Here is a 23,563-nt window from a genome sequence, read left to right on the forward strand (position 1 = left end):
ATTAGGAACATGCCTCAAAGTTTCAGTGTCCTTGAAGCAGCAGTAAAGTCTTCAACTGAAAATTCTTCTGAATCAAGACAGAAACATAGATTTATGTTCATTAAAAGAGCACAGATTCTCATTGTAATTGGAAGGATTTGGATAGTTACGAGAAACTGTCAGAGAGCATTATTGTAAGTACTGATCAATGTATGGAGCTCAAACAGACCTGCTGAGCTCTGAATACAATTATTCCTGCCTCAAGTCAGGTGAAAGTCTGAAGAAAAGTCGCAGTGACATTGCTGTTCAAGAATACATCCGCCATCTAGTGGCTTGACAAAGACAATTCAAAATTTTGTATGAAACACACTGGTGACCATGGCAAATTGGAGCTCTAAAACAAAACAAACGACTGGGCAGATCTCACAGGCAACATAGAAATCCCTGCAGCGGGAGCACTGGAAAACCAACCTCTCTTTGAAACAGCAGCCCATACACAAGGAACACTTTTATTCTTTAGAACATTTGAAGCATTAGCAAGTAATGCTTCCTTTCCTGCCTCCACAGAAATGTTAATTGTGGGTTTAGGGAGACATGCAACTATTACAAAAAGTCTAGGACAGAGTCATATTGTGACCAAATTTTGCTAGTTTTTGCCATCCACCTTCTGCTACAGTGGACATGTGCATTTTGGGGGTGCAACTTCTCACACATTACAGGTAGAAAATAGTCTTGATTCATTGCTAGATAAACAAGTCTGCTTATGGGACAGGTTCTCTTGAAACACCACATAGCTTAAGTCTGTTCATACCAACATTTGTACCAGAACAAGATTGCATACTGCTTTCTTAAGCTTCCCTATCTTATATTTAGAACCACTCAAGTGTTTGCAGCCTTAATGATTATAATATACCGCCATGGATGTGCACAGTGCTTTGCTGAATATAGCAGGACTGGGTTCTACAAGGAGAAAAAACCTGCGACCAGACAGATGACAAAGGGGAGAAGAAAGAAGTGGAAGAACATGAGTTTGTTCCCACAACTCCTGTTTAGGTTTAGTTTCAGTAAGGAAGTGGGGGATTAAAAGGTTTGGGCTTACATTGATAATGTGATTAGATTATCTGGTCGGTCCTTATGAGAACAGAATCATACAAACTTCCTTTACCCAATATAGGCTGAGACTGTGGTGTATGTTCCTTTAAATAAGATTATTCTTCCATCACACCCAAAATTTATTTATATAGCTTGCTGTTTTACTATGAGTCTGTTTCTGCTCTCCTTTTGTTTTTCTCCATGTTGGTGGACTTCTGTGTGTCCAGGCTTCTCTCTCTGATGATCATAAAGACCTGCTGTTTGTGTGAAGACATCTGAACGTTGTCCTCCTGCTATGGCCAAAGACAATACAGAGACAATCACCAAGTTATACTAGCACAAGAAAATGCTCCTACAGGGAATAAACCATGGCACTGCAGCCCAACAGAGCCAAAACACTCTCTCCATTAATTGGCTAGGAATCTAAGATGTGGGATCCCAGAGTGATCAAAATTTGCCATGCCCTACCACACTTGGAAGTATAGAAATGCTAAAGGAGGAAGGAGAAAGGTCCTTGAACATATTCACACAACATCTATAAAAAAACAGTAATGAGAAATGCCTGGAATGCAAGGAAGATCTTGTGAGAAACTGACTTTGGACAACATGATCAGCATCATTTTTAGAAAACAGTACCAAACATTTTGCTGCTTCTCTAGCATTTGCCTGTGCTAACTAGATAATTCACACTTGCCTAGTCTGTGCTATGCTGGTTCATTTGCAGGAAAGTCCTACTTTGTTAAATTAGCCTTTTAAATTGATGTGCCCAGAATTGTAGCATTCAAAGTATTTAAGGAACTGCAGGATTTAGATGGGTTTTGGTTAGGGACTTGTTCTAAGCATCTGTCACAAACTTATGAAGCTCCAAAGCAGCAGCAGCAGGAGCAGCAGCAGCAGAAGCAGCAGGAGCAGAAGAGAGTTTGGATTTATATCCCCCTCCCTTTCTCTCCTGTAAGGATTCTCAGAGGGGCTGACAATCTCCTTTCCCTTCCCCCTCATAATAAACATCCTATGAGGTGGGTGAGGCTGAGAGGGTTCTGAAGAACTGTGACTCGCCCAAGGTCACCCAGCTGGCATGTGTTGGAATGCACAGGCTAATCTAGTTTCCCAGATCAGCCTCCACAGTTCAAGTGTCAGAACCCGGTTCTCCAGATTACAGTGCATCTGGTCTTAACCACTATGCTACTGCTGCTCTCTAGACACATTGACTGAGTCAGCCTTGTGCTGAGACACTGACAGTGGTTTTCTGAGGCCTTCCAATTTCTGTTTCTCAAAGCCCTTGAACTGGAGGTGTCAGCAACTGAACAATGACCCTTTGAATCCAACATGCGTAGAATTTTAGGTTTCGGGGTGGGAGAAAATGTTTGAGGAAGATAAGCCACATAATGTTAATTTAAACTGGACCCAGATGGCCCAGGCTAGCCCAATTTTGTCAGATACCAGAAGCTTAAACAGGGTCAGCCCCGGTTGGTACTTGGATGGGAGACAAAGTGCAGAACTCTAACACATGACTAGTGAGATGTTTGTCCCCCCTCCCCACTTTCTGGGCTAAGCAATGCACGATTGGGGAAGGGCTGTGATTAGATCTTCAATATAGCTACAAAAAAATTGGGAGGAGGGGAATCAGGACTGCACCCAATCGAAAATCCTTTTTCCTAGCTGCTTTAACTTGTGTTCGGGATGTGTGTGTGTGTGGGGGGGGGGGGGACACAGTCATGATATGGATATGGCTACTCATCTTTCTTCCCTACCAGAGTTTTAAAAGCAGCAAAAGAGGGGGCAGTACATTCAATGGGGAAAAGGACATAGGCCTTTCCCTTCTTGGCATCAGAGCTCCCATATGCATTGCACTGTGCCATGGCTTTTTTGAAACCAAATTCTGTGTCTATAGCTCAAGTCACAGAATTTGAATGCTGTGTATCATTTGACACTGAACAAATATACACCAGCTGTAATCCACTGGGCTATAAACTGGTTCTTCCCTTTGAATAACCTTGTAATATGATTAATTATATCTATTTTTGGTGTGTGCAAAGCCCAGTCCTAGTATATTTACTGAAAAGCAAGCTCTACTATAATTACTAAGCATACCAAGGGTGGCAGATTGCAGCCCCTAGTTGAATACATGTTTCTTTTTTTGGCAAAACCATTGAATAAATATTGCAGCCACCTCCCGTGCATTTTCGGAGCTGAAATCAACCTAATGAATTCACTTTGTTTAAAAACATAATAAGTAAAAGGACCTCTCTTTAAGATTCAGCATAGCTGTTTCAGTTCCAGACTACTTGGAAAGATGATAGATATAAAGCACGGATATTGCAATGTCTCAGGCATCTCTTCCCCCACCTTGCATCTAAATGTAAGTGGTAGCTGGGATTTCCTAAGTGAGGGCAGTTTCAAATATACACCAGCTGTAATCCACATGCTTCGCCTGTCTCCAGCTGTCTCCTAGCAACAGCCCCAAGCAACAACAAAGCGCTCTCATTCATGAGTTGTCTAAAAATCTCAGCTCCTGGAGAATAAACCTTACAAGGTTATATGATACAACAGAAAGTAGTAGACCAAATTCAACCCACCCCTCCATTTCTCAGCATTCACAAAACATCACTAGAAAACTTTTAGCTTTGTTGCTTAGCTGTTTAGATGCCAGGAGCAGCTATTTATTCACAATTCTTACTAAACAAAATGTAATCAAATCTATATCGTAGACACCAGTTATATATTTCAGACTATTACCTTTTGTGTAACATTTTATTCTGGGATTCGAGCCATATCTGAAGAGATGTTCCCTGAATAGTCTTCAGGAAGTAACAAAATGGAATACACTCAGTGGAAGTTTTTAATTCTTCATCTTTTAGGATATGAAAAAGGACAAATATAATGTAGACACCGCTCCGAACTTTCTATCTTTTCTCTTGGTGCGTAGACTGAAAACTGGGGAGTGGATTCTCATTCCCCTTATGGACAGTAACCATGCTATTCAAGGTAAGTTGCAGCTAGAATTTCCCCAGTCTATCAGTTTCTACTGACGAGTATGCATCCACATCCAAATGCTGATAGCCAATTGTTTAAATATGATAAGAGTCCATTCACAAAAACGTATCATGCACCACAGAAACAGCTGAAAAACCTAAGTCCTCCTCAACAGACAAATTGCTGACAGTGCATCTCATGTGAAGTTGGATATTCCAACTAGGAAACTAGTTAAATAATTTATTTCAATTTTCTATTTAAAGGCAGGCCACTCTACCCCTGCAATCCCCCTCTCCTAGAAACAGAAGCCTAACCCTTCCTTCAACTCTCATCTTAGCTGAGCTATCACCCAATCATGTGGTATTGAAACTTCCATTAGTTCTCATTGGAGGAAGGTACTGTAGAAGCATGCTCTGCTGAAAACCAAATGCAATCCAGACAGACCACCAGACCTGAAACTTGAAAAAGCAAGGTTAGAAAATAAATGCTAACTTCAATTCACTATATGGCATTGGCCTACTTTGAATGAAAAAACATACTTTTATGAAGTGTTGCTTGTTTGAAGAATGCTCTGAACAGGTTGAGGTTATACAGCACTATATCTAAATGTTCATATCAAGAAATACTATTTTCCCATCTGCTATTAATTATTCTCATATATAACTCGCTTAAGTAGAATATGGTTGGAATAATTAATTTTAAAATGACACAATCATGCACTATGATACAGTTTTACACAATGAAAGCTGCCCTTTAGAACACAGAAAGGAATTATCTGCTACATAAACAGGTGAAACTGAAGTAATCGATGGCTGTTTAACAAGAGATGCAACCAGTGGTGGGATTCAGCAGGTTCACACCACTTTGGCAGAACCAGTTGTTAAAATGGTGCTTGTAAACGACCAGTTGTTAAATTATTTGAATCCCACCACTGGATGCAAACAACCCTGTTCCATGCAGTAGCTTAGATATTTAGTTGATGGAAGATGGATGTATAAATAAACTCTACATTTGTTACTTTCCAAGTGATATCCTAACATGTTGTGTTGGGTAAGAACATTCCACTTTCTCACTGAGTAGAGGAAGCAATAAGTGAATTGGCTGTATTCTGGCAAGATGTCAGACCCACCTGAACTTTCTCTGGAAAGAAATTGTGTGTTTTGATATGGCATTGACAAACATACATTCAGGATTTGTACCAGGTTGATTTCTGGACAGAAAGCTTAGAAGGGGTATCATGTCATTACCAGTCTTTACACTTCCCAACAAACTTCTACTAATAACTACTGCTGCAAATAGATGCATACAGATATGCTGTTTAGTCAAGACTGCAACAAGATTGCAACAAGGGGATAACTACTGTACTACTGATTTGTTCCCCCACTCAGAACCACAGCAGATTAATAAATTGGATAAATATTTCATAATCCCAGAATAAACTGTGACAAAAGAACTGGTATTCCAAAGGGAGTCAGATTTTTTTCCTTAAAAAAATACCACTAATGCAGTAGTTCTTTCACTTAGAATTATTCTTTTTTATTTTCAGAACTCAAATGCGTCAGTATAAGTTATACGCTTAAATAAATCATCTTAAATTTGATTTAAATGTACCAGTGTGGTTTCCAGTTAAGAAATTTCAAAAATCTCTTTGGAATACTAATTTTGTATTTATAGATTTCTTCATTTTTTTAAAAAAATGCAACCTATTTCCCTGAATTGCTTCAAGACAGTTGATGGTGGAAAGTTTAATATAAAATATTTAGTCACAAAATAGTATTGCTTTTTATGCACATTGTGGCAAGATTAATTGGCTCTTTTTCAATAAAAACTATACCATCTGCCATAAAATCCTAAACATATTTAGAACCGTGATGTAGAACAGAATTTCACAGGTGAAACAGGTACCAGCACAACAATGAGATTATATTACATCAAAAATTTTAATGGTCCCAAATATATACTCAACAACTAAACATACACTCAGGGGGCAAAATAAAGATAAAATTATGACACAAAAAGTGACCACATCTAGAATTCCATTCAATCTTTTAATAAAGGGAGACAAATATCTCACCTCCAAAGAAAACATTCTGCAGTTTAAAGGGCAAAGGGAACACATTAAAAAAACAAAACAACTTATGGTCAGCCCTCCCCCAACAGCGTTCATTTTTTAAAAACCTGTTGTAGCTCGACTAAAATGTTCAGAATGTGTGGTTTCAAAGGCAGGTCTCTTTTATACAAAGAAACTGCTGGCGTTCTCAGCTAGTGAAGAATTATGGCAGAAAAGCCTTTTCTTCGAGTCTTGTACATGGTCCAAGAAAGCATATTCTGATTGTAGCGACTGACCAGCCAATCCAGAGTTCCACTATTAAACTCCTGCCCTGCTGGCTTTATATATATATATATTTTTTCCATTTCCTTCCCTGAGAAAAGAGCAATGCGTGGTCCAAGCTGGAGAGGTCACAGGCATGTCATTCCCATTAAGTGTAGTATATCCTCTTCTTCTGCTCCTTCAAATTGGCACTTGATTAGCAGGAATCCATATTTTTAAACTGGTCTGTGTCACACACAGTAATTCACTAAAGGCTGCAGTTTTTAATTATGGACTTTTCCTGTTCTGGAAACCAGGTTTACCCCCCAACTGAGACTGATCTTCAGAACAGTCATTATGATGACTCAACCTTTGTTTTCTGTGACAAAGGTAGACTTTCTTCATCATCCTCATCGTCATCATCAGGATAATCTACAAGCCCCACGAGGCCTCCCTAAAAAAAACAGAAAATAAGGAAAGTTAGATTTACCAACCATCTTGTCTGTATTCCAGTGCTAGCACTGCTTTCCTAAGTTCTAATATACTGACTATTTGAAGTTTTAATAAGAACTTCAATCTTCACAAAATATGAAAAATATTTGGAGAATACATCTAAAGTAGATAAAACAATGCTACCTACTTGGGGGAGGTAGATTGGGTTCAAGTGAAAAGGTGTTACTTAGAGGTGTAATGAAAACATTTTACTATTCTGTACAAAGATGGAAATTTCTTTTACCTACGAGAGTTGGCTGGACTGCAGCAATGAGCGATCTGACGTACTTCAGAGACAATATGGAACATCCTTCAAATTGAATTATCAATTAGGATAATTTAATGATGTGGTCTCTTCCATTTATATAACTACAGTATATTGATGTACATGCAAAACAGCCATATGAATGCATTATTTGCAAGTTACAAGATTCAAGAAAAAGTAAAGACAAATCACTACTTGAACTCCTGTATTGTATGAGAGGATTTTTATACTGACTAGTATAAACAGAGATTTATGTCACTTGACATCATAGTGAAGGGACCCAATCTTTAAGACGGACAGCGCCTACAACTGTTCCGTGCTCCATCCAGTCTGAATCAGCAACAAAACAACTAAAATCAGGAGATACGCTTGCTCAGTACATCTGAGGGATGACATACACATAAGCGTTGCTACTGTTGATAAAAACACATACAATGGGCTGCCAAAAAAACCCCATATGCAGTGGTGGGATTCAAATAATTTAACAACCAGTTCCGGTGGTGAGATTTAAATAATTTAACAACTGGTTGTTTACAAACACCATTTTAACAACCGGTTCTGCAGAAATGCTGCAAACCTGCTGAATCCCACCACTGCCCATAGGGGATTCTGCCTGACATTTATACCGAGCCTTCCCATGAATAGGAAAGGCATGAAGAACTTAAAGGAATGCATGCTAAGGCCTTCTGAATGACAGTGACTATGTAATAAGCAACTGAGGAACATTAAAAAGGATAACAAAAAAATCCAACATCTGCAAGAGTTTAAAGTCAGATACTGCAAACCCTGAATGGTATGGCCTATCTTGGTTGGGGCTTAGCAATGCTCCCTTTAAGACCAGGATCATCATGCAAAACGGTGAAAACTCAAGACCAGCACCACTGCAGAGTCTATTCAGCAGTCTGATTTCTGGTGCTTTTCTTCCATAAGCATAGGCAATAAGCCCACAAGATGCTCATTTGTTTTTTTTCACAGCATCTGTATAATCTATTCTGCCCTAGAAAATATCTCCTGAATTTAAGATGTAATTAAACTATATTGCCAGGGAACAGCAGCCTGATATCTAACTCCTAAGAAAACGCAACAGTCCCTTACACTTAACATAGGTAGGCTGGATTCATGTGGACTCTTGTTAAAATATGGCTCCTACATCTTCAAGCTGCCCCCAGAACTCTGTTAAACTGTCATTCTGAGTTAATAAGGATGGCAGTGAGGGAAAAAGCAATGGACTAGCTCCTGCCACCCTGCTCAGCTTGCTAAGGTGGAGTATTTCACAGCATGAAGCACACTCAGCTCCACTGTTGGTGGGATATGCCTTGTGCCAATGGAACACACATTGTGCAGATGGAATGCACCATCCTTGGCTGAGTGGGGTGACCAGGTACAGCTTTATGACTGAAAAAATGTATAAACATACACAAATAAATATATGTAAGAATGGAAGCCCGTGATACCTTTCCTTGTGAGAAAAGGAGGGGGCTGGGTTTCCACTTTTTTGAAGGAATGTTCCTAATCTATTACAGAAAGGAATATCTAGATATATGTTGCAATGCTGGGCAGACTGGTACCCCAACTGGTGTCACTGAGAGGAGAGGAAGATCAGCACTGGCAGAGTGGCAAGCCCATTCTCAGGACTGGGATTACAGACTATCGGAGCTTAGTTCCACAATGCATGTTCAGAACAAGTAACACAGCGGATCATGATCTGGTGTTTTATTCCAAGGAAGTTAGGGGTTTTCTCTGGGTAGGGGCTTTAGTGGTGATTCCACTGAAAAGGCTGAATCACCAGCTGGTTAACACTGGGATTACAAGAGCTAGTGCCAGAGGCTTACAGATCCAACTAGTTTCTGTTCTGCCATGGAAGATTTTTAGCAGATCTTGTTAGGTGTCTTCTGCAATAAGAGAACTAACACTAGTAGGGGATACAACAGTTTTTCCTAGGCACCCCGTTTTCCATATCCCAGGCCTCCCCCAGAGTTTGAAGAGAGCTACGGGATTCAGCAGAGATAACTGAGCACAGTTGGAGGAAAATTCACAGTGGATACAGATGTGGATTACTTGTGCTTTTAAAAACACATACAAAAAACTACTGGACACATTCGTCAATAGTGGGTTGTCAACCACATGCTCAAAATACCAGACTCTCAGGTTCGGCAGGTTCTATCTGTAAATGCCTGTGATCAGTGAAAGCGAGTGAATAAAATAAAGTTTAATCCAGATAAAAGTGTATTATTTATGGTTGTCAGCTCACCCTAAACAAGCAGTTCACATTTTGGAAGTGCTTTTGGGTGTGGCCTCCTCTTGAATATACAGATGGCTGTTCTAGCCCAGACAGCATTTGAAAGCCCTTTATAGGGGGGAGGTGGGACAATACACCATACCATCGCAGCATACTTTATGAAGTGTGCCCTTTTAAAACCAGCTAGAAAACTTCAACTGGTGCAAAACACTGCAGCAATATTAGTTGCAGGTGCCGGGGGAAGGAACATATAAGTTTAACATTGTAGGTAATCCGTGGTTACAAATTTGTTGCCAAAATGACTTCAACGTGCTTCAGAATTTTTAAGATATCCCAGATACCTAATGGAGCACCTTTTGCCTGTTTTTTGAAGTTCAGCAATGACTGTCTACAAGAGGTAGATAATCAAGACTGATTTCTACAGCTTGCAGAGCTTTTCTGTGCCCAATGTCTTTGGAACTTTTTGAAATCAGAGATATGCACTTGACCCAATGAAATGAGCCATGTTTCCAGCAAGGATGCAAGAAATTGATATTGCTTCTGTTTGCTGAATTATAAAATTAATAATGTTCTCAGTAGGCTATTTTTCTTGACTGAAAATTTGCACAAATTTAAATGGAGTATAAATGCTCTAACAAGCCCCCTTTCACACAACAAAATGAAAGCAATTGCAACACCAGCTTTTTAGTTTTCAAACATCATCTGATATTTCAAAGAGAAACTTTAGATTTTTTCATTTTCAAAATTAACCTTGCCAGTTTAAGGGCATATGCATGCTACTGCTTTGGATCCAATGAAACCCTTCTGAATGTCCAATAGGTTTGCATGTGTAAAATTGGACATTTATATTCAGACTATACCAGCACCATCCAAGAACTGTGGATTGTACACTGGACAGTTAGAGCAATACATTATGATTACATATTTGAAAAAGGACAACTGGGGCACAAAAATATCTCCTCTGATGTATCATTTTAGAAGTTTATTTACTAGTAAATTGTAAAGAAAACCTGAATTCACAAATGAATGGTGGCATACATGAATGGTGAACTTCAGAACTGGTGGTCTGGTTCTGACATGACAAGAACAATTTGATTTGGGTGAACACAGTACCTTGGTAGTTATAGCTGCCATCTGAGATGTGCTTTTGGAAACTGATCCAGGAGATCCCGGTGACCCAGGAGATCCCGGTGACCCAGGAGACCCGGGCAAATTAGTTGCAGATGACTGGCTGGTAAGGTTAGCCTTTGTACCACTAGAGAAGGAAAGTTTAAAACTTGGGCTCTGACGCCCTGAAAGGTTCGTTTTCAGAAGGACCTCCTTTTCTTCACTTTCTTTAACTGGAATGTAACACAAATACTACTGTAAGAAATTCTACTGAAAATTGCAACTGGCTTAAGACACAGAATAGCAACTACATCACAAATTAATGTACACAGATGCATTTCTGCTGCGCACAAATCCATCCAAATCCTGTTCATGCATGTTCCTTAAACCTAACAGCATTGATGGTATCAGGGAACAGGGAACAGATCTCTTATCAGAAACAAGTGATTCTGTTATTCTGCTGTGGCAAAATTTATAGGGGCAATAATTAAATACCAGAAGAATAATACTAAGTAAGGCATTTTATTCCTTTATTTTCTGCTGAAGGCTATCCTAGCTGTATTAGCAGTACAGTAGAACCTTGAAAATCGCTGATAATCCGTCTGGAGATGAAAATGGCGTATTTCGAGGTATGCCGTTTGCGCATGCGCAACGGCGTTCACGTATCTCAGTGGCCACCAAAAATGGAGGCGGCTGACGATTTTAGATGGCGGAAATTGGCGCCTGGCAATTGTTGATTTCTGAAATCGACGATTGCCGAAGGCACTGATTTTCGAAGTTCTACTGTACTAGAGACTTACCTGGACAGATATCTAGACACCCAGAGGGACAAACACCCAGAGAAACAGATAGACACATATCCATCTATAGCTGGATAGCTAGATCAGTCAACCAAATGATGGACAGATCCTAACAACATTTGCAAATGCTGCATGAACACAGAGGCATGTACAATTGGGTGGACACTGCACATCCATTTGCCAAAAACATTGCCTCCAAATTCTCTTGTTTGCTCATACAAATTAAGCTATTTGATGGATACTTTAATTATGAAATTCATATATTTTGTTAATTTTTTTCCAGTTAAAGTGCTTTACAGTTTCCACTGGTGCTGATCTAATCAGAGTCTGCTGTCATCGAGGACAACTTGCAAAAGCACTGTGGACAGTAAACTCTGGCTGGTACTCAGTTTGGTGCCATGGTAGATGCTATCAGAAGGACAGAAAGGGAACTGCACTGAAATGGAAAGGGAGTGCACAATTTCAAAACTCACTTCTTCACCAAAGTTAACAGTTTATAAAGTGCTTTGGTTTTTGATGTATCTGTATACACTGACCTCCTAAGTGATGTCAATGAATCAACTTAAACCAAAAACACGTAGTTCTACTGACTTACATTTTTTCCTTTCCATAAATTTACTTATGGGATCCATAATATCTTCGTCATTTTTACTTTTGTCAGAGGGCAACACCACTGCCTCTCCATCTTCGAGATCATCTTCATCAGTATTAAACCACATCTCTTCTTCATCCTCCAAGGTTCTAGCATCTCTCCGATACCTATGGTTCCTCAAGATGGAACGCATGCTACAGAAGAGGATATACTTTTCAACGTTGTTTCCTATCACTATTATGAAGTTTTTGAATTTACACATATAGTGCTAAAGTACTCAATAAACTGATCAACATGTGAAACCTTCATACTTTGCAGACTAACAGCCTCATCCAAATGGGGGTGGGTTTGCAAAAGGGCCCCATGGAGCAGTGCAGCTTTGCGCTGATGTGTTTGTCCTCCCCAGGACACTTACCTTGACGTGGGGGCAGACATACCAGCGGCTGCCCATCCCACAACCTCACTGGAGAGCCCAGAAATATGGGCTGGAGGGGGCTACACTGGTGTCCCATTTGAATGCCAGCATGGGAGGTAGGATGGACTGGGGTACTCCTGGGGGTGGAGTTGACAGTAGTCATCTCCCTTCCAGGACTGACAGATGGGAGTACGTGCCCCAACCCTTGGACTTATGCCACTCTTTCTGTGGTGAAAGTCCTTTTAGCTCGATGGGGCTTTCAGGTGGCGGTGATGGGAGAGAGTTTTAAGGCCTTTTCCAAGCTCCCTGCACCAGCAGAAAGCCCTCTTGGAGGTGGCAGGGTGGAACCCCACTGGTGCTGCATCCTGCCGCCTCTGGGTTTGGATTGGGCTGCCCATAACGAAATCTTTTCAATTTTTAAGAACAAAACACACTAAAACAATCCCCTTGTAGAAAGCTGATGTGTTTTACAATCTAAAAACCACACGTGCATCAAAATGAATGTTACTTATGCACTTCTGTTCCTGACATTATTTCCATGTCTTTTTTAGTCTTCTCTCTCCTGCTGATTTGATACTGCTAATGACATTGACTGAATCAAAAACAAGTTTCAGGGATATGAGGCTCTCTTATGTATTGGCAATTTAGCTTATGTTCTAGGTATCACTTACTGATGTTCTTAGGGTCAGTTGCATAGGAAGGTGTATTATTTTGTACTGTCCTGACATATTTTTAAAAGAATCCTCTTAATGTAATACAAATACTATTCCATCCTCACTTGTACTTGTAATTTAAAAAAAGAACTATAAACAGAAGACACCTGAGCAACCTCAATCTGAACCCACTTCTATTGTCCCGAAGTTTTTTGTTTCACCCCCAACAAGAAAATCTAGTATGAAACTTCTAATAAAGACTTCAGTGTCCACTAACCTGTCAAGTTTGGGGTTATCTTGTCTTTCCCTTTGTTGTTCATAACGCAATTTCAAACCTTTGAATGTCTGCACATAATCTACATCTTCTAGGGCTTTCCAGTAATTCTCAATTACATGAGCTGTTAAGGATTTTATGTCTTCCTAGAAAATAAAGTTATTTTTCCCCAATTAAAAATGTTAAAAAGTAAAATTATAGAAAAGTCATGATAATTTACTCTCAAAATGATGCAAGGGAGTTCTAGTTTTCATCTGTATAACAGCTAAATAGATTCCATCAGCCTAAACAGCTAAATAGCTTCCATCAGTCTTCCATATGTATAACAGCTAAGTAGCTATGCTAAACTTCTTTTGTTTGCCCTACAAAAAAACAACATAGTAAAGGAAAGGAAACAACATAGTAAAGGAAAAATGTGTGACAAAAATAAAAAATAGCTGCACAAAAAACTTTCATTAGAAGCATTTTTCTGTCAGTCCCTGGTACTGTACTGGCACTAAAAGTGCAAGGAATAGTTACAGAATAAAAATTAGCATCTGCAACATACATTACAGCACAAATTAATCGTAACTCTTCTGAGTAGCATGTCCTTCAGGCAGAAATGTGAACCTATCTTATTTTTTGTTTGCTAATGATGTCCATGTTTTAAATACAATTGTAAATGTAAAATTACAATGCACTTAAAAGAATCAATGGTTTGCATCAACAGCCAGGCCAAGTCTCCATCCTCAATTATGATCATCATCCTGATACTTCAGTTTAGGTCCACTGGGGCTGGGAGCAACACCCTTATCTGGGACGTCAGGGGTGGGTTGTTCTTTGTGCTCAATCTGATTACAATCTAGACCACAGGTGTCAAACTCGTAGCCCTCCAGATGTTATGGACTACAGTTCCCATCATGCCCTGCCAGCATGATGCTGGCAGGGGATGATGGGAACTGTAGTCCATAACATCTGGAGGGCTGCGAGTTTGACACCTATAATCTAGAAGATGCATCTTACTCATTGCTGTTCTTTTCTTGGGACATATGATAATCAGGGTTCTTTCAACCAGGGTTCTGGGAGGTCCTGTTTTATGGCAGATGCCAGGACAGACTGATCTTCTCACCCTTGCATCTATTGTTAGTTCTACAGCTTCAATACTGATGGATCAATAACTGGCGTTCTGCACAAGTGCTGCTCAACTACTATGTTTAAGCGTCTAGTCCTGAAAAGCCTGGAGATGAACTCCTCTTCCTGAGAAATGATGTCATGTCTCATGCTCCCACTGCTATCAATGTGATGGGAATATCTTACTCCACACCACAGCCTCTCCTGTGAATTTCTGCTTCAGTGAACCAACATTTGACATATATGGTGCACACAACGCTGTTTCCTCTAATTTTCTGTCCTAGCCTAACCCATTTACTCAACAATTCTATCCAAACTGATGTTCTATGTGAAGCAACCAATAAAACTAAATTTTCCTACTCTCCGCTCAGATTTAAGATTTTATCTGGATACTTTTTTCTTACTGCTACCACATTTTCCACCCTCTTCGTAGAAAAGCGTACTCACCACTCTAATGAATTCAAACATTTCTATAATAGCTGAGTTCATCAGGTTATAGCGGGATCCATTGCTGAGAAATGCTTTGACCACCGGTTCAAATAAAAAACTTTTCATTATATAGCGGTTGTAGAATTCGTCCTTCAACCCAATTATCTTTCTTTTAAAACGCAGAGCGCCTGACGAAGACAAAGATTATTTAAGGGCTATTTTCACATTTTTCAGAAGAATAACAGGTTCCCCAACCAGTCATGATCTCTGAAGGTTCTCACAACTCATTCACAACAATGTGAAAACATTGTGAGAGACAGCAAAGAAGCAACCCAAAGTTAATTAGAACAATTTGATATACTGAAGGATAAAAATTCAATACACTGGAGAATAATCACAGTAACATATGAAAAAATGCAATGGACAGAGTGAATAAAATGTATATTAAAATAAAATAAAATCAGATTTTAAAAATTTATATTGGCTTTTTAAGTTTAAATCAGTTTTAAAATAAAATGCTTTTTGAGGGAAAATCAATCTAAAGGTAGTTTATACCAGGGGACTCCAACCTATGGACAACAGCTCCTATCAGCCCCTGCTATCATGGACAATTGGCAGAGCTGATGGAAACTGCAATCCATGAACATCTGACAGGCCATAGGATGGAGACCCCTGGTTTAAATTGTTTTCCATTTAAGATACACTATAATCTAAAGCAGGGGTGTCAAACTCTGGCCCGCCAGATGTTCATGAACTACTATTCCCATCAGCCCTTGCCAGCATGGCCAATGCCCATGCTGGGAGGGACTGATGGGAATTGTAGTCCATGAACCTCTGGAGGGTCACAGTTTGACTTCCCTGATCTAAAGGTTATTTATCATAAAAATAAGGCCTAGATAGACCAGGCTAGCCCAGTCTCATCAGATCTTTGCTAAGCAGGGTTGGCCCTGGTCAATATTTAGATGAGAAATCACCAAGGAAGTCCAGGGTCAATATTCAGAGGCAAGAGTCCATGGGTTTGCTATAAATCAACTGAGACTTGATGGCAAAAAAGAGAGAGAGATTAATTTAAGAGGTAAAGCAACCCTGAAAATATGGTTAAAGGCAGATTTAATTTTAATTCCAGGACACTGCATCATGCTGCTTCAATGGAGAGTAGCCTGCTCAGGTCTTCAGTTATAAGAAGATAACATTTTATACATAGGCAACCCGTAAGAACAGTCTTATCATAAAAAAATGCCTTGGTTTGTAGCAATGCTAATAAAACATCTTGATACCTTGTCATACTTACACAGTGCCAGGAAAGCATGATTTGAAGCCATTAAAACTAACACTCTTCGAAGAATATCTTTGTTAATAATGTAGTTCTTTATATGATATGTATGATGTTCCACACAAAAGGTTAGTAACTCTAATATCAAGGCCAACAGCTGGGCTGTCTGAAAGTCATCTAAAACAAAGAATACTATAATTAAATCTGTACTGAGGCAGAAAGGGGTACCTCCCCAACAAGCAGGGGTACCTCCCCAACCCTCCCCCTCCACTGCATGCCACCCCTCCCCCACCCTCCCCTCTCCCTTCCTCTGCTAGGGTGGGTGGGCCATGTCCTGATGCCGGGGGCCCTCCCCCTCCCTTGCATGCCACCCCTCCCTTCCTCCCGCCCCTTCCCTTGCATGCTAGATGAAAATGCCAGTACAGGGGAGAAAATAATAGTACAATAGCCAGGTAACAGTTGTCTTTCATCTGCACTGAGTCTGTTCTACTCTTTTTGCAAATTTGTACCTTGAGTGGTGCCAAAGCACAAGTCCCTAGGCATGAGCCAAAGGACATCTGCTTGTCACTTGCTTGAAGCCTGAAGCAAGCAGACTGGTGAACCACAATCAACCCAGATACATTTGTGAGGGGTGTGTGTGTGTGTGTGTGTGTGTGTTTTATTTGTTTAAACAGTTTCATAGTTTATTTTCCTTAAGTTTTGGATCCCTTCAGAGAGAAAAGTGACATAGAAATGCTCCAATAAAAAAAATGTCATGGGCTGTGATCCACTTTTGTGGCACTTACTTTCTTGCACTTGTACTTAGCACAGCAAGACACACTCAGCTTAACTGAGCCCATCAGAGGAAGTGCAGCTTATAAATTCAACTATAAACAAATAGCCACCTTTCATCCAGGAATTCAGGATCCCCCTGCCTGCCCTTGTGTTCAAATGACATCTGCTGGAAACACATGATGGATCCAGCTACACAGGATGGAACTATGCACACAAAGATAATTCTCAGTGGCATCGAATGGCAGATGTCCCAGAGCAAACACTTTTCCTTTCCCCATGTAAATGAATCACAACCATGCACTGTGCTTAAGAACAGGTTGTGGTGAAGAAGAAACCTGCACCCCACTTCTGGCAATGGGCATTCTTGGTTTTGCCAGAAGGGATCCTATGGAGGTTTAGGTTCTCCTGCATGTTGTCGCAATATATTATTCCTCTTTTCCATTAAGTAGTCCCACCTATCATAATGCCAGACCTTTTCCAGTTATAAAATATTATGGCAAAATTCAGCCCCTCTCGAATCTCACCTTTGCTAGGTTTTTCCTCTGTGGTATTAGCCAATAAAGGTGCTGTGAGAACATGCATACAATGCTTGTAAAAGAAACCCAGGAACTCAGTTTTTTCTGTTTTCTGTGGAATAAAAAAGCATTGATTTATACATTAAGCACTTCAATCGCAACATTTAAGAACCATTTCCCCGCTCCTCCATTATCGTCACTACAGATGTTAAAAATATTCAGGTATTTCCTTACATTGGCAGTAGCTAGCATATTTTCTGGATCCACTAAGGTACGTAGTAAACCCATCAGCTGGACTGCTCCTCCCAGTTCAGGATCTGTATCACAAATCATGTGTTCTATGATGAGGTTAATGAGTAAGATATCCTGGTTCAAGAAAATAAAGTTAAATACCAAACAGGTCAGTCAGAAGCAACAGACAAACTTGAGAAAGACACCAACAAAGTAATTCAGATAAAGGATAGACTGCAAAGAATGGTGCAATTATTCCAATTATTCCAATACACTAAATGGAGTTGTGGACTTGTGGCATTTGTTTTAATAACAGCCTCTCAATGCTGAATGGCAGATCATTGTTAAAACTGGGAGAAGTTTTAAAAGGCATGGGATGGTTTGCTGTACAAAGGGGGTAGACGGGTTTAAAGTCAGAAATCCCACAGGACACACAGCTGTATTCTTGAGCATGTCTCAAGCAGCCCTGCAAGATGCTGATCCAAAACTTCAGAATGGAGTCAGAATTGATTTTCTGGGATTTTGTTGTACTAAGCATTTTACTTTTGATCATTTAAACAGAAGCACTCCTCCCTGTAAAGGGTAGAGATTGTCAGAGTACTGCATAGTTGTGTAAAAACAGGAGAGGCTGCACTAGCTCCGCCTTTTCTCCAGCTGTTCAACCCAGAAAAGGCTGTCTACACCATTCTGTGGCCAAGCATAATATAGCAGGATATTTCCCCTCCAAAAAATGCAGGAACACCCTTGGCCTGGCAGGAAGTCTCCTCACCTTCTCCCATTCAGAGAATAGAGAGGACAAGGTTCCCAGCAACAGCTGCCATAGTTTCTCTCCATTATTTGCTCTGTGAGGGAGGCAAGAGGGACATGTACATGGGGAAAATCAAACCACTCAATACCACTACAGATGATCTACAGTTCCAGAATTTACTGCAGTACCCAAGTTGTAAATGTAAGGTTTTTTAAAACATGGGGGACTGAAACCTTTAAAGAAACACTTCGTATCTGATAAAAAGGCGGCATCTGGAGTCTTGAGTTAAGATTCACAACATTGTGAGCTGAGCTTTAATCACAGAATTAAACTTTGCCACCTTCTCTTTTCTGCAGCCCACTAAAGAGCCTTTGAGTCAAGGGGTCCGCTGGGAATGATGCAAGATATCGCATGGTGGGAGGGGGAATCAGCTGATTCTCCCATTACTGTGTAGATGGAGAAGGAGCTCATTCAAGAGGAAGGATTTCCTCCCTTCAACGTGAGCCCCTGTGCAGGTCGTTCCTAATGGTCTGTCGGCTATCAGGCATGGCTTTCAGAGGGCTGAGAAAAGAAGTCAGGTGCTTCTGTGAATGCCAGTTGCAGAAGTCTATATTCAACCCCCCCCCCTTTTCAAGTGCTTTATAAATCATAAAGCTTATTAAAGTGTTAAGGTATTATACTCTTTTCCACTGAAAGATTAAAGTACAGTTCTACATTCATCTGCCACACGCTGGACCTTCTGTTCAATCCCTCTTGTCCTCCTGCTCCCCCGTCCATCGAGCCTTGCTGCTGCTGCTGTTGCCGCCTCTTGCTTTGTCAGGGAGACAGATTCCTCTCCCCTGTGGGTTCCTGCTCTCCCTGCCTGCTGAACCTCGCTGCCGCTGCCTCCTACCTCATTGGCAGGTTGCCTGAAGATTCCTCCCCCTGGAAGGTTCCTGCTCCCTCCACCCAACAAGCCTCGTTGTTGCTGCCTCCTGCCTCACTGGAGGCAGCCTGAAGATTCCTCTTTTTGGTGGGTTCCTGCTTCCCCCTCCCTCCCTCCCCGCCCACCAAGACTTGCTGCTACCACCTCAAAGAAAATCCATGGGGCGGTCTGAAGATTGCTCCCCTGGGTGGATTCCTGCTCCACCCACCTGCCCAGCCATGTTAAAATATGCATAGAATAATGGTTTTGACAAAGGCAGCGTTTAAAAATGAATAACAATTCTCATTTATTTGGGACTATTTTCTAATGTGGAAGCATACTGATTCGTAACCACACTTTAATCTTTCAGTGGAAAAGTATATAGAAGTATTACAGGTTTCTTGCTCAGAAATTATTACTGTGGACATCAGCCGAAGGTGGCTTGTTGTTAGAAGCAGGTTTATGTAAAAGTGAACGCTTTGATGCAACTATATAACTATTATTATGTGATATTCCATGTGTAAACATATGATATCACAATGTGACATCATAGGAAGAAACTGCCACAAAACCTATGCAGAGCCACATGGGCTGGCATAGCACATTTATTCGCTACAACTGTGTTATCAGGGAAATTTGTATCCTGTTTGTTAAACAACTTACCATGTACCAGTGCCGTTTCAAAATTTGTTTCAGGATCTAACATACTATGCATCATAACCTCTCCATTCAACCGATATCACCTCAGAAGGCTTGCTCTTGAGTACCATTTATTTTTTAAAAGCAAGAAAGTTTAAAGACTTGTATTAAATGTATTCTATGATTACCACAATGGAAAAACAAAGCACTACATCACCTAAAGAAATACTCTCATTCAAAAATACTGGTTCAAAGGATCACTATATAGTTCGGAGTTGAAAGGCCATTTCCATGTTAACAGCAATGCTTTTATCAGCAGACTCAAGCTGCTTCATACTGTCATGCACATTTTTTTCTTAAAATGTAAAGGGAGAACTTGGCAGTGATTTCCACAACTAGGGGGCTTCCAAATATTACGGCAAAGAATTCAGTGGAAAATAAATTATGTGAAACAATACTTATCATCCCATACAGATTTTCCTCCCTATCCATCATCGTGCATGATTTCTTCCCCACCACTCTCTGTTAACTTTAACCATGATTCAGTATTAGATCTAAACCAATGTTAGCTGCAGTTCAAGACAGCTAGGGGTCTTCAACACCAGAATTTGCCACTCGTGGTGAAAGCTGATAACAGACAGCAGCACACATTCCTAATGTGTCATTGTGATTTGCGGCCAGCCAGCATTACATCTGCACCAGATGATTAAATGAAAACTGTATTACACAGAAATATTTCTAGCTTCCATGTGACACAACATCACACCCCCTCAGTAAAAGAATGTACCAACATCTTTCTGTATTTCAATCATTCGACTCAGTTTTGTCAAAACAAATGTTTTTAAAGTCATCAACAGTAAGTTGTTAGAAAACAGTTGGAAACAGTAAGTTGTTAGAAGCCACTTACATCATCGTTCTGCTGAGCTTCTTGCATGACAAATTCTCGCACCATAGATGGGTTGTATTCAACCAAATATGAGAATATATCGGTCGCTGCACTTCGCACTTGGGCATCATCCATTCCCTGAAGTCAAATAAAAACAAGGTCATGGAACAAAGCTGGGGAAGCACAAGAGAGGACTGAAACTGTTATCTCATTATTTTGCACAATGCTCTCAAAGTTCTGTGGTCACACATCCCAGGATCTTTCTAAAGAGCAGTTTTAAAGGGATCACAAGGTCTCTACTTTACCTAAGGGTTCAGTTAACCCTTTATCTCATCCTGTTTTACTATCTTGGTGCGTGGAAAGTGTATTTGCTCCAGCAAGATACCCATACACAAGCAACTTACAGGACACCCTTATGTTAGACCTAACAGGGCAAATAGCAACTCCACAGCATCATGTCAAGGCAGGAAATGGCAAGGGAGGGCAGAGTTGATCCTTTTCCACACTGTAATACCATTCCAGATCGGAGTCCAACATATTTGCTATTTGGAAATCAAAATGTACATGGGAGCTCCAACCATGACACTTCCAGCATCATATATAGATAGTTTGGCTGCTGCCACTATTTCAAATAACTAACATAATGTTGGAGTACAATAAATTAGGATATATTCTGCTACTAAAATATATATAAAAATATATATATTCCCCTACCCAAAAATGATAATACAGAATTGAAGCTATTTAATTACCACATAGATATACACACTCTTGAGGTCTGAAAAGCAAGATAAATGTTTAAAAATAAACTTTGAAAACTCACTAGGATGACTTCAAGTGCTGGAAGAATGCCCATGTTAGACAATGTTTTGAAAAAAGCATCTCTGTTTTGGGGTTGTAATGTTTGAGAAAATGCACAAAACTCTTTAAGAAAATTTACCTGAAATGCAAAAAAAGATCTTTTTTAGTGAGAAATATGATATAGCAATCACCTCATTAAGCTCACTTTAAACATCCTTACCAATTCTTGCCTTTTCTCCTCGTCTGTGGCTTCATCTGTAAGTTGTGCAAACAGCTCAGTCAAAAATTTTTCATCTTCCTAGAAAAGCAATCAGAGCTATGTTTACCATATCACTAAAAATGCTAAAATCCACCCCAAATACATTCCTGATAGTATTAAAGGGCAAATATGTACATATTTGTTATAACTTACATTTAACAATGATATAAAGCAGGGGTATTCTCCCTTAACATGCAAACTTCTACCAACATGAAAGGTTACAGATACCCACCAACAAAAGTCACATTTCATTTACTTACTTACATATTGTAAAAAGTACAGTCTGATAGCTCAGACAAAAAGTCCGTCTAGCTCAAATTCTATTCCAAATTTCAAACAACAACAAAATGGTTCCCACCCAAAACGTTTCCTTAGCTCACTTTTAAGAATTAAGCAAGAGACCCGCAAGGAATTGCAGGGAGGAGGATATCATTTTCCCCTCCCATAACTAATTTCTCTTTCCCATCCCAACAGACTTCACAGCTTTCCCCCTTCTCCTGCTTCCACGCTCCTTCCCTCCCCCTGACAACTTCTCCTGGGAAGTTTGGCCACCACTGGGGGGCCTGGTTGAGAGGTGTGAGTGACAAATCTGTGGTGCTGGCCACCTGACCAGGTAGGGGAGGTGGGTCTTTTCCCAGGACTCTTTTGGCCCTCCCAGCCATCACTGCTCCTCCATGGCTTTGCTTCACAATGTTTGGAAGAGTCAGTAGTATTGTTGTGGTGGCCTAGCAACTCCCAAAACAATCACTGAGATCTCAGTATATAATATCTATGGACATTGTTTTCTTAAAGCTACACATGTTTTTTCTATTATTCTGGAATGTTTTTAATTTCTCAATGGTCTTTTTTTTCTTTTTAAAGATTTCAGATTTTTTCTACAAACCTGGGTTTTATTTCTGATTTTGTAACAGGGATCTGTCTCCCAGCTCCACTTTCCACAATCTTTGATTCACACTTGAGAGTCTGTTGCAGAATTAGATATATAACGTTGTATCAAGTTTCTCTGTACTTAGTGAAAGCTCAGTCAAAACTAGAAGGGCTCCTGCCATTTTGTGCAAGTTCTTGTTCTACATCACAAAACATCACTCTTCATGATAAACCCTGCAACCTATGCTATAAAGTTGAAGGCAGCAAGAAAAGAGGAAAGCCCAGCATGAGACTCTATGCACCTCTATGCACAGGTGTCAAACTCGCAGCCCTCCAGATGTTATGGACTACAGTTCACATCATCCCCTGCCAGCATCATGCTGGCAGGGGATGATGGGAACTGTAGTCCATAACATCTGGAGGGCCGCGAGTTTGACACCTATGCAGGAAGCCACGGTCCTCACTTTGCAAGACCTGAGCAAGGCTGTTAACACTAGGACATTTGGGATGACAATGATTTATAGGGTTTCCATGAGCTGGAAGCAACCTGACAGCACTTAACATACACACAGTCCATGCATACCCGTGTAACATACATACGCAACTGGACATGAAATTGCACTTTCTAAGCATTCGATGTGGCACAAGAATTAAGCCTAAAAGTCTATTCACAGTGGATTCTATATCCACAGGCCTTCAAACTGCATAAGGCCCACAACAACACCGGGTCTAACATATAAATACAAGGCAGGGCCAAGCACTCCCAGAAAGTATGACCCTGTTCACCTAATGCATATATACTTGACCAACTTCATATATGCTAAAAAAAAGCATTAGTAACTAATTAGCAGAGAACAAGACTTCTAATCTTCCAAATACTGAAATAATTTTTTTACAGGCCATGCATAGCACAGTATTGAAAGCATGGACCACCA

General features: G+C 40.2%; 1 protein-coding gene across 2 annotated transcripts in view; it reads right to left on the reverse strand.

Annotated features, from left to right (window-relative positions):
• Positions 1 to 5,965: 5,965 nt before the first annotated feature.
• Positions 5,966 to 23,563, reverse strand: part of PPP4R3A (protein phosphatase 4 regulatory subunit 3A) — a 36,189-nt gene continuing 18,591 nt past the window's right edge. Inside the window, exons 5-16 of one of the 2 annotated variants that reach the window (XM_048485206.1) lie at positions 21,723 to 21,800; positions 21,525 to 21,641; positions 20,723 to 20,839; positions 17,528 to 17,659; positions 17,303 to 17,405; positions 16,023 to 16,181; positions 14,750 to 14,919; positions 13,196 to 13,338; positions 11,854 to 12,044; positions 10,465 to 10,691; positions 7,092 to 7,157; positions 5,966 to 6,809 (exon numbers count right to left, since the gene is read on the reverse strand). In XM_048485206.1, the coding sequence (XP_048341163.1) occupies positions 7,137 to 7,157; positions 10,465 to 10,691; positions 11,854 to 12,044; positions 13,196 to 13,338; positions 14,750 to 14,919; positions 16,023 to 16,181; positions 17,303 to 17,405; positions 17,528 to 17,659; positions 20,723 to 20,839; positions 21,525 to 21,641; positions 21,723 to 21,800 (1,458 nt within the window). In that variant the 3' untranslated portion in view covers positions 5,966 to 6,809; positions 7,092 to 7,136. The remainder of the gene's footprint in view (positions 6,810 to 7,091; positions 7,158 to 10,464; positions 10,692 to 11,853; positions 12,045 to 13,195; positions 13,339 to 14,749; positions 14,920 to 16,022; positions 16,182 to 17,302; positions 17,406 to 17,527; positions 17,660 to 20,722; positions 20,840 to 21,524; positions 21,642 to 21,722; positions 21,801 to 23,563) is intronic. The other variant, XM_048485205.1, reaches the window with a different exon arrangement.

Source organism: Sphaerodactylus townsendi, linkage group LG02, assembly GCF_021028975.2.
Source record: "Sphaerodactylus townsendi isolate TG3544 linkage group LG02, MPM_Stown_v2.3, whole genome shotgun sequence".
NCBI lineage: Eukaryota > Metazoa > Chordata > Lepidosauria > Squamata > Sphaerodactylidae > Sphaerodactylus > Sphaerodactylus townsendi.